At 37.0% G+C, this 10555-nt stretch overlaps 1 protein-coding gene across 1 annotated transcript in view; it reads right to left on the bottom strand.

Moving 5' to 3' along the window:
• LOC107569587 (phosphofurin acidic cluster sorting protein 1-like) overlaps positions 1 to 10534 on the bottom strand; it is a 73840-nt gene extending 63306 nt beyond the window's left edge. Inside the window, exon 1 of the mRNA XM_016255704.1 lies at positions 10076 to 10534. Coding sequence (XP_016111190.1) covers positions 10076 to 10224 — 149 coding nt within the window. The 5' untranslated portion in view covers positions 10225 to 10534. The remainder of the gene's footprint in view (positions 1 to 10075) is intronic.
• Positions 10535 to 10555: the final 21 nt, after the last annotated feature.

Genomic DNA, 10555 nt, shown 5'->3' with positions numbered 1-10555 from the left:
CAATATACGGTTTATCTGAGTTCTTATTATTATAATTTTCATTAAAATAAAGTATATTTATAATGCAATGCCTTTATCACTGCTTAAATACTATGAAATATGTTGCGTGCCTTATTCTGTCTAAGAAGCCACATCATCTCACAGAAGGATTTATTTCAAACACTCGACTGACGTTATGAATTGAGATTGGAGTAAAAATATGTTATTAAATGTGGTATTTTCACATGCTTTCAGATGGAGCAGCATTTACTTCACAGAGCCGTAGTTCAATGAGAAGCTATGCAAACAGCTGTCATTATCGATGACATGGTTTATCGATTTTAGAATCGCGCAATAAAATCGTCTTCTATTTTTTTGTGTAACTTGTCAGTGAACTACGGCTATGTGTAGTAAATGCTGCTCCATCTGAAAGCAAGTGATGATGATTTCCTGCTGATTACAGAACCGGCATTACTATCAAAATGCGCATGACAATCGCATTCGATTAATCGTGCAACCCTATAATAAAGGCATGTGAATTCGGATGCAGCCATAATTTTGTCCATCTGTTACGCAACAAGTTAAACACTGATCACTTTAAAGAGATAATGGATTGCAGAAAAAGGATACATCAAGACTCTTAGAATGGCATACAGACGCACCTAAGCAATTGTTAGCTATAGTCAACCCAAACTAATTATGCACTTGAAAATGTTCCATTGTAACTGAGGTTGCCAGTCCATTCAAGTTTCTTGTTAGATTAGTGCGCTTTGTTTTCCCCAATAACATGCTGTATGCAGGCATACGGTTGGGTTGTAAATTAAGTGGTCTACATAATTCCCTTGTTCCGAACCATTTGTGCCATTTAATGATTGTGACAGATGCAATACCTCTTAATTTAAAATGTGAACACTTGGTTTTGGGGTTTAGGCAAATACCAATCAAAAACATAAATGAATAGTTCACCCAAAAATTAAAAATTGCTGCAAATTTACTCACTCTCAGGCCATTCAGTATGTAAATGAGTTAGTTTCTTCATGGGAACAGATTTGGAGAAATTTAGCATGGCATCAATTGTTCACTAATGGATTATCTGCAGTGAATGGGTGCCATCAGAGTCCAAACAGCTGATAAAAACATCACAGTCATCCACAAGCAATCCACATGACTTCAGTCCATCAAATAATACCTTATAAAGAAAAAGTCTGTGTTTGTAAGAAACAAGTCCATCATTAAACCGTTGCTTCCAGGGCCGTGCAGAGACCTTTGCAGGGTCAGGTGCTCAACGTATACAAGGGGCACATGGAACAAGGTTTTAAATAGGGCTGTGCTCAAAATATCAATACATTAATATACTGTGGCACATTACTTGATGATACGTGTATTGAGATAGATGCTTCTGTATTGATACAGCAGCAAATGATGTGATGTGTAAAAAAAAAACTTTTCACCTCTTAATCTCTTAATAACTATTAAAAATTAGAAACTGAATTGTATTATTTATATTCATATTATTGCCATTATTATTAATTATTGAGTTATTGAGTTTACAGGGTATCATGGTGGAATTCTATTCTAATCCTGTTCTCAATTTATAAATTTTTTGAGTATAATTTGGAGGATGAGAAAATCAGAATAAGCCTGGTTTACCAGTGTTGTGATAATTATTATTAAGGCACTCCACTAGGGCTGCATGATAAATCGAAATGGAATCGAGATCGCGATTCGACAGAAGCTGCGATTTTCATGCGTATCTTTCAGTGAAGCATGGTTCTGTGATCAGCAGTAAATCTCCATCCAAAGGCCAGAGGGTGCTCTCGCACTGAAACTCCAAATACACCTCGCAGAAGAAACCCAGAAAATGCCTATCGCTGCCGACTATGGCAATATACGGTTTATCTGAGTTCTTATTATTATAATTTTCATTAAAATAAAGTATATTTATAATGCAATGCCTTTATCACTGCTTAAATACTATGAAATATGTTGCGTGCCTTATTCTGTCTAAGAAGCCACATCATCTCACAGAAGGATTTATTTCAAACACTCGACTGACGTTATGAATTGAGTTTGGAGTAAAAATATGTTATTAAATGTGGTATTTTCACATGCTTTCAGATGGAGCAGCATTTACTTCACAGAGCCGTAGTTCAATGAGAAGCTATGCAAACAGCTGTCATTATCGATGACATGGTTTATCGATTTTAGAATCGCGCAATAAAATCGTCTTCTATTTTTTTGTGTAACTTGTCAGTGAACTACGGCTATGTGTAGTAAATGCTGCTCCATCTGAAAGCAAGTGATGATGATTTCCTGCTGATTACAGAACCGGCATTACTATCAAAATGCGCATGACAATCGCATTCGATTAATCGTGCAGCCCTATAATAAAGGCATGTGAATTCGGATGCAGCCATAATTTTGTCCATCTGTTACGCAACAAGTTAAACACTGATCACTTTAAAGAGATAAACTGACATCAGCTGTGATACACACACACACACACTGGCCTCTCATTAAAACGATTAGCTGCTAATGATGTAAAGACCATTAATCTCGTTTAGAGAAGAGATGGAGACGCAGTGAGGAACATGTAGAGAGGGAATGTGCATTACTGCTACTGATCTTCCATATTATATTTGATACCGGACAATTCTTTAATTTATGTGCACAAAGTCTTGGTGTGGCATTGAGCTGCAAATGCTTTGCCGATATGAACACAACTCTTTATCAGGCCAATAAAGCACACAGAGAGAGAGAGAGACTCTGCTCTTGCGATGTCCTGCGGTGATGAATGCGGCTCTGCTGCGCAGCAGAAATAATCACAAACACACACAGACCTGCTCAACTGCAACAGCAGCAGAGACGCCTGAGAGAAAAGGGTGTGAATGTGACCGACTCAAACACACACACACACACACACACACGACTAATATTACACGATATTCTGCCGTATTCTAATCTGAGAGACGACATCATCGCTGACAGGTGATCTGAGTGATGACATCATCGCCGGAGCTGAAAGATGCCCACATCTTAAAAGGATGATGTCAATCTCAAGCCATTTCCTGTGACTCACAAATTCCAGCGGGAACTATATGACAGGAAATGCAATAAGAATTATTATTGGCCATTTGGAATCTGAGTTTCATTTGCTTGTTATAATATTAAATAAAATCTATTGTCTAGACAGGAATGTGATTCTCGCACATTACTGTAATGGGAAATTCTTAAATGATTATCATGACAAATATTTTTTGCTTATTTGTAATGCGAACGATTTTTCACTAACTAAGGGCAAGCTTTAAGATGGTTTAGATCCACCTGTCCGATCGTTACCACTTTGTTTATTTAAACGGGGAGTCATCTCAATTATCACCAGTAAAGTATGGAGTGCCACAAGGCTCTGTCCTAGGTCCTCTGCTATTTTCAATATACATGTTGCCCCTTGGTGATATTATTAGAATTTAACTAACTTTTGACATTGTAAAAATACATCAATTATTTTATTTGTTTGGAATTTTAATTTCATTTGTTTATTATTTTTAAAAGATGTACTGTTTAGACGGGAATTACAGTTTAGCACATTAATGAGAATTTGGAAAATTCTAATATAAAACTTTTTTTTATAATTATTTGTCCGTATGGAATCTTGAGTTTCATTAGCTTGTTTTAATATTAAAAAGATAATTGTGAAGACAAGATTTTCATACAGACTTATAAAATAATCTTTTGAAAATATTTGTAATTTTAGATCCAGTTTTGTTATCCATAACTAAAACTATTAAAACCCTTTTCATTAATAAAATAAAATATTAAATAAATATGATTTAAATATTATATTGAGTAAATATTATATTGAAAACTTTAACTTAAACGTGTTGCCTTTGCAACTAACTGAAATGAAATAAGTTTGATTTTAAAGTACTAATTTACTAAAACTAAAATTTAAATTAAAAAAGCATTTCATATAATCATCCTGAGATTTCCCCTCAAAAATACTCAAAATAAGTTAGAGTAAGCACATATTTTAAAAGTTTAGAGTTAACTTTGCATTCAAAAAAAATTTGCCGGATGCCATTTGAGAGGCTTTTTGAAGCTGCATTCACGTTTCGCCGAAATTACCGCAAATAATAGACGACAACTCCAAGATTCTGCTCAAAGCTGCTCACATCATCAGACACTGAATGACATGTTTTTATGGTAATACTCATTATGGTTAAACGCATCCATTTGCTGCTTTGTAGTTGATGGCAAGAAAATACGTTTTCACTACATTGATTCATCATTACATTCTCTTACAAAACACTGAAGTACTACAAAAGCACACGGGTAACAAAAGTGATATAAAAGATGATGGTAAAAAAACAAGAACAGAGGCATCTTTGACAGTTAAAGGCAGTAAAGCTAGTCAGGGGTATAGTGGTAGCTTTTGACTACCTTTAACTTTTATTTTTAATATAAAGTTACAACTAGTAGTTAAACAATATAGAATTTTCAATGTGGACACTGATTTCTAGAGATCAGGCTGGCTGACAATCGATATAAAGGCAATAATTAATGTTTATTTATTGTTAATTATGCATACACATCAAATTGGCAATTTATAAAACTTTCTACTGAGTCTTTATTTTGAAGAGTGTAACTATGTAGCTGATGCTGAGAAAGAGTGGAGCGAGGAAAAGAAAGCAAATGGGAAAGTCCATCTTAATCAGAGTCGATGGGACTGCAGGGCCAATAACTGACGGGCAGAGGCAGAGACAACACACCCGAAACTGTGTGAGTAACGAGAATCTCCCTCAGGTCCTGAACGCATGCTAGAGGATGGAGAAGAATGTCAGGCATCTCACATCTCCGTTCACATCAGCCGAGCGCATACTACCCATAATGCAGCTGTCGAAATTTCCCTAATATTTCCAGTGAAGCAGATCTTGCAATGGCAAGTCCTCTAACGTGAGTGCTATAATATTTAGCACTAGTTCACACATGCCTTACTGAAAAAAAATATGCCTCAGTGTTGTTATTGTTAAGATTAAATCGTCAGCCCTCAGACTGCAGAGGGAAACAGATGAACAGGAAACAAACAGCGTCTGTAATACTGAAAATATGCCACAGCCTCAAACAAATGCAAATGATTCATAATTAAAAGAATAGTTCACTCCAAAAAAGATTATTATCTAAAGATAAGGATACAACCAAAAAGTGGTGCATACGGCATGTGCTCTATATTAAAGGTCAAATAAAGCCATATGATAGCTTTGTGTGAGGAACAGACTGAAATAAAAATGCCTGCACGTTCCTGTCCAGAATTCGGAAATGACGTGTCAACATTCAGTTACTAAACATGTGCAAATTTTTGGTGTCAAAGACGTCAATGTTTGTGGTTAATCGACGTGATTTTCAAAGACTAAGCTACTGAATGCTTGCTTACATCCCATTATTGAAGGTTTTATGGGGAAGTGTGCGGCAGAAGTGTGAATATAATGGCATACTGAGGTGGACTGTAACGTGTTGTTGTTTGTGTTGAATGAGGTGTCAGTCTGTTTTCCTGCTGGCCTTTGGCACCGATCAGTGATTCAGCTGCCAAAAGATGCTGAGGGGTTTTTGCAAGGAGGGATTTTATCTTAACAAATATCAGACAGATGACAGACCGGCGACAACAAAAGCGTCGACATGCAGATACTAATAACAGCACACATGCTACAATCACTCATAGGGCTGCGAATGGAAAAGTGTTCTTAAAGGGATAGTGCACCCAAAAGTCATCATTTACTCACCATCATGTGGTTCCAAACCAACAACGCTTTGGTTAATCTTCGAAGACATTTTTAATGAAACCTGAGATTTCTGACTCTCCATGACAGCCAATCAGAATCCATCCGACATCCGAGTTCGAACATTTAAAGCAGCAGACGACGTAACAGTAGAGTGCTTATAATAAACAAAATGTTGTTATTGTGCATTGGTGTGGATGCTAATATAAGAACGGGTTTTATTCATATCAAGTTTAATTTGCAAAAGTAACCGGAGTAGAAAATCCGTGTGACGTTTGGTTACTTGAACTATTTTTGAACAGCTGCATTCTTACGCCAACGTTACACTGTAAAAAATGACCGTGAATTTAACGGTAAAAGACTGTAAAAATGCTACAGTAAAATCCTGTTAAATGGTTAACGGTAAATTCCCCTACTATATACGGTGAAAAACTGTATTGGACATTAATTTTACGGTAGTATACCATTTTTGGAAGTGAAAAATACCGTATAACTTACAGTGAATAACCGTAAATTGACATTCCCAGAATTCCCTGCGTTACATTTCAAATTTGATGTTTTTTTGTTGAAATAACTATGTTTCTTAGTTTTTTCTTATCAGTTTTGTATATTAGGGTTGTGTGTTACACCTAATGTTGTTAAATGAATGTTTATTGCATTATTTCAGTTTCGTGTGTGTTACCATGATGGTGTTTGGTGTTTGTGTGAATGACACTGTGCACCTTCTATATATGTTATTATTTAAAGCTGCTTGTGATGGGCTTTGGTTCATCATGTGACTTTCTCATCACCACCTGCATTTGGTGGTTATCAGTGTATTACAAAGGTACAAAACAGATTGCAGTACTTCAATAGGTTGGTATATTAACATTATATCAGTTAATGAAATTACGGTATTTAACTGTAAATTTAAGTTAAAACCGTAAAACCTAAAACATTGCTTCCGTATTTTTTACGGTAAAATTCCGGCAACCACAGCTGCTGTTTTTTTTCCGTAAATTTTACGGAATTTTTTTTACAGTGCACGTTAACAAACATACAACACAACCAGTGCAGTCAGAATAAGCAAAAGACCTACTCTTGTGAGTACGTTATTTTATTTTAAATGAATTGGTGAAAACAATTTAAAGCCCGTTCGCACCAAGAACGATAACTATAAAGATAGAACTATATTAGTGTTTGCACCAACGGACAACAACATTCTGTTTATCCTAAATAAGCGATGTAGTTTTGTCGTCTGCCTCTTTAAATGTACACGCTCTTTAAAATCGTCGGAATTCTTATTGGCTGCCAATGTTTTAAACGTTTTTAGAGTGATTCCAAAGATCTTGTTCTTCTGTGTTGTTATTGTTATAGTTGTGGTGTGGACATATAGTTGTAGTAATCGTTTTCGGTGTAATCATATTATTGAACTGAATCTGTCTAATGACTAAATCAGTCAGAACTGCATTTGCCAAAATAAACAGATCATAGAGGCCACTGGTGCCAATGTTTGTCATGATCTACTTAGGTTTATGACGCTTTTGGGAAATGCAGCCCAGAGCGATTGTTGACTTATTCATTGAAATCTTAGTCATTAGTTTCATTATGTCCAATTTGAATGGGGGTGTGTGCTGTAAATGCTCGTCAATTCCCATTCCTACTGCCTGTTATTCCCTCTTTTCACTGAGATGCACACATTTACACCCACAACACGGTCAGAAATCAGACACGTGCTGCACGGGTGCTCTGTGCCACCCACTGTGCCATCTTTAGCTCTAATTAAGTAGCCGGGTGAGTTACAGGGCTATTGTCCACCTGATTTAGACATAAAACAAGATCACATTAATATTTAATAGCAGTCCGAGCAAGATGATAGTAGAGGTAAGGAGAGCGCTATGCTCTTTCCCTAATGTATTACATTTTGAATACAGCCATCAACTCCGGCCAAACACGAAACATCAACAAGCCAATCAATATTTTGTTTTATTTTTAGAGTTTCCTGTCGATACCAGCAGCGTGATGTCATGCAAAACACAAGCACATGCTGTGTAACCCAGATCTATACCAATTGCTCCATCAATACACATTTAATACAAATAAACCAATTAGCTTCGATGGGCAGCCATTTCACATGTCTGTGTTGTCTGTATCCGTAGCCGATATTAACTCCAGGTGAAAACAATAGGCAGCAGGGAGTATTGGATTTCAAGAGGAACGATTGTTTTGAACATTGACACATGCATGTTCACCTGATCACAAATGTAGGGTAATGCAATGCTGGTGTCAGGCTGGAATACAAAGCCTGAAACGCTAGTTACCATGGCAGCATCCCAAACCAATTCCATACCGTTCCCAATTTAGAACAGAATGCATGAATCTCCACACATTCTAAACCGGCATAGCTATCTACTACCACACAACTGCAACATATTCCAGACCACCAGGTTGGAATGCAAAGCATGAAGCTCTTCAGCATCCCAAGCCAATATATACAAGACTGTTCCCAGTAATACAACATATGAATCCCTGTACATATTAGGATCTATTATGCCAATATATTCCAAACAATTCACCAATCTAAGTTCTCAGTTGTCTAACATTGGGTCAACCAATAAACGGCATAATTTGGGAAGTAGTAATAATAATAATACAATAAAAAATGTATAAATAAATAAATATATGTATCAATATGGGTCATGAAATATAATATCAATCAATCGCTATCCTTTACTCCAATATTTTCCAGAATGTCAGGCTGGAATACAACACATCAAACTCTACAATCACCAATTCCATACCAATCCCTATATCTAGAATACAATGCCTTGATTTTTACACGTGCTAAACCAGCATTTCTAGCATATATTACACCAATATATTCCCAACAATTCAGCATTTCAAATATATATTTCTGACTATTCCCAGCATGGAATGCAACTACTGGTAGTTACTATAACTACTGTTAATAATATTAATAATTTCTGCACAAATACAGGTCATATATTACAATATCGGTATACTCCAATACATAATTGGGATACTACAATTTATAATATAGGGATGCACCGATATGAAAATTTTGGCCGATACCGATAACCGATTATTCTTTATTTTTGAAAGCCGATAACCGATATGTTGGCCGATAACTCTATATCCAAATTGTTATATACTTTTTGAGAGCCTGATTACAAAAAAGGTCTCATCATTAAAAGCCACATCCCAAACACTTCAACATAAGCAGCCTAGTTTGAACGGTGTACGTTTTAAAAATATTTTTACTCTCCCATTACCAAATTTAGTCATAAAAAAGTCTTACAAATAAATAAAATAATGCATAAATAATGCAAACAAGTCACTGGACATCATTACACGTGTAAAGAATCAAAATATAGTGGTTGTTGTTATTAATAATATATCAATGATTTTGAAAAAGTAACAAATTAATACCGATATGGGCCGATACCGATATGGTGGCCGATATATCGTGCATCCCTAATAATATACTCTAATGTTTTTCAGAACAGCAGATGGGAATAAAAAGCATGAAGCTCTACCGTAAAATTACATCGGCCAGCATCCCAAACCAATTCCATACCATTCCAAATTTAGAATATGCATGAAACCCTGACATACTAAACTAGTATTACACAAATTTATTCACAACAATTCAGCGTTCAAAAGATTTATTTTAGGCCATTCCCAAGATGAAATAAAATGCATCAATAAGATTAACTAGGATTACTACCAATTAAGGGTAAAAATCGGTTCCTAGTTCATCAATATTGAGTGTAACGATAATTGCATAATTTGGAGGAAATAATAACAACAATATTTTTTTCTAGTAATTATTGTTACTACTACTATTAATAATATCTGCATCAACACAGGTCATTAAAATAAGCAATATCGGTAACGTTAAATCTCTATCCATTAGTCCATTACAGCACGTTGCAACACAAAGCATGCAGTTGCCGTGCCAGCATTTCAGACACATATCCCAGACCACTGACAGGCTGGAATACAATACATAAAGCCCTGCATGTCTGAACAGTTCACACCAGCTCTCTTTGTTAAGCAGAAGTTGTTCTGGTTGTCTTTACCGCACTGTCGCGTTCAGATTCAACCACCGATCATTCTTCATTTCGTGCACATATCGTGCTGAAATCTGTCAAGGCTAATTGTATTCATTTAATTACATCTAACGTTAGCTGTCTCCACAATCGTGTTCCCTCAAGCTTTAACTCATTGTGTTGTCCTTTATGTGGATAAATGTCAAGGAAACCTCGAGGATTATTCGGCGGTACACCGCTGCTTCCCTCCCCGGCGTACAGGCGCCTTACCTCGGCACGCAGCTCGGCGACGATCGGTCCACTTCCCAGGTGGCGTACAGGTTCATGTGCACCGGCCGATTGGAGGTGATCGCCACCGGTTTGGAGGGCTGCGGAGACGGTACGCCTCCAGTCCTCGGGAGCCCTCCCCGCTCCGACATGCTGGAGGAACCTTATGTTTGAAAACAATGAAGGAAAACCCGAATAAAACGGCTTTTGTCGGAGCGCCGATCCTCTACTGCAGCACAGTCATCCGTCCACGAGGACCGAGGCTCGGTTCTGCTGATCGCGACAGTCGGACCCGCCGTTCACCGTCAAACTCGCCGCGAAATGTTTCTCTAGTTGCGCTAGTTGTTTACCGTTGCAGGAAGCGGAAATTTCTTTTTTGCTCGCAGAGAAGAGCCACGGCTGAAGAGCAACGCCTCTTGTGAAAGACGAGCCCTCAAAACCAACCCTAGAGAGAGAGAGAGCGAGAGAGAGAGAGAGAGAGAG

The sequence above is a fragment of the Sinocyclocheilus grahami genome, unplaced genomic scaffold (genome assembly GCF_001515645.1).
Source record: "Sinocyclocheilus grahami isolate Dianchi unplaced genomic scaffold, SAMN03320097.WGS_v1.1 scaffold1362.1, whole genome shotgun sequence".
In the NCBI taxonomy this organism is placed as follows: Eukaryota; Metazoa; Chordata; class Actinopteri; order Cypriniformes; family Cyprinidae; genus Sinocyclocheilus; species Sinocyclocheilus grahami.
Note: the sequence above shows the minus strand (reverse complement) of the source record. Positions and strands in the feature narration are given on the sequence as shown.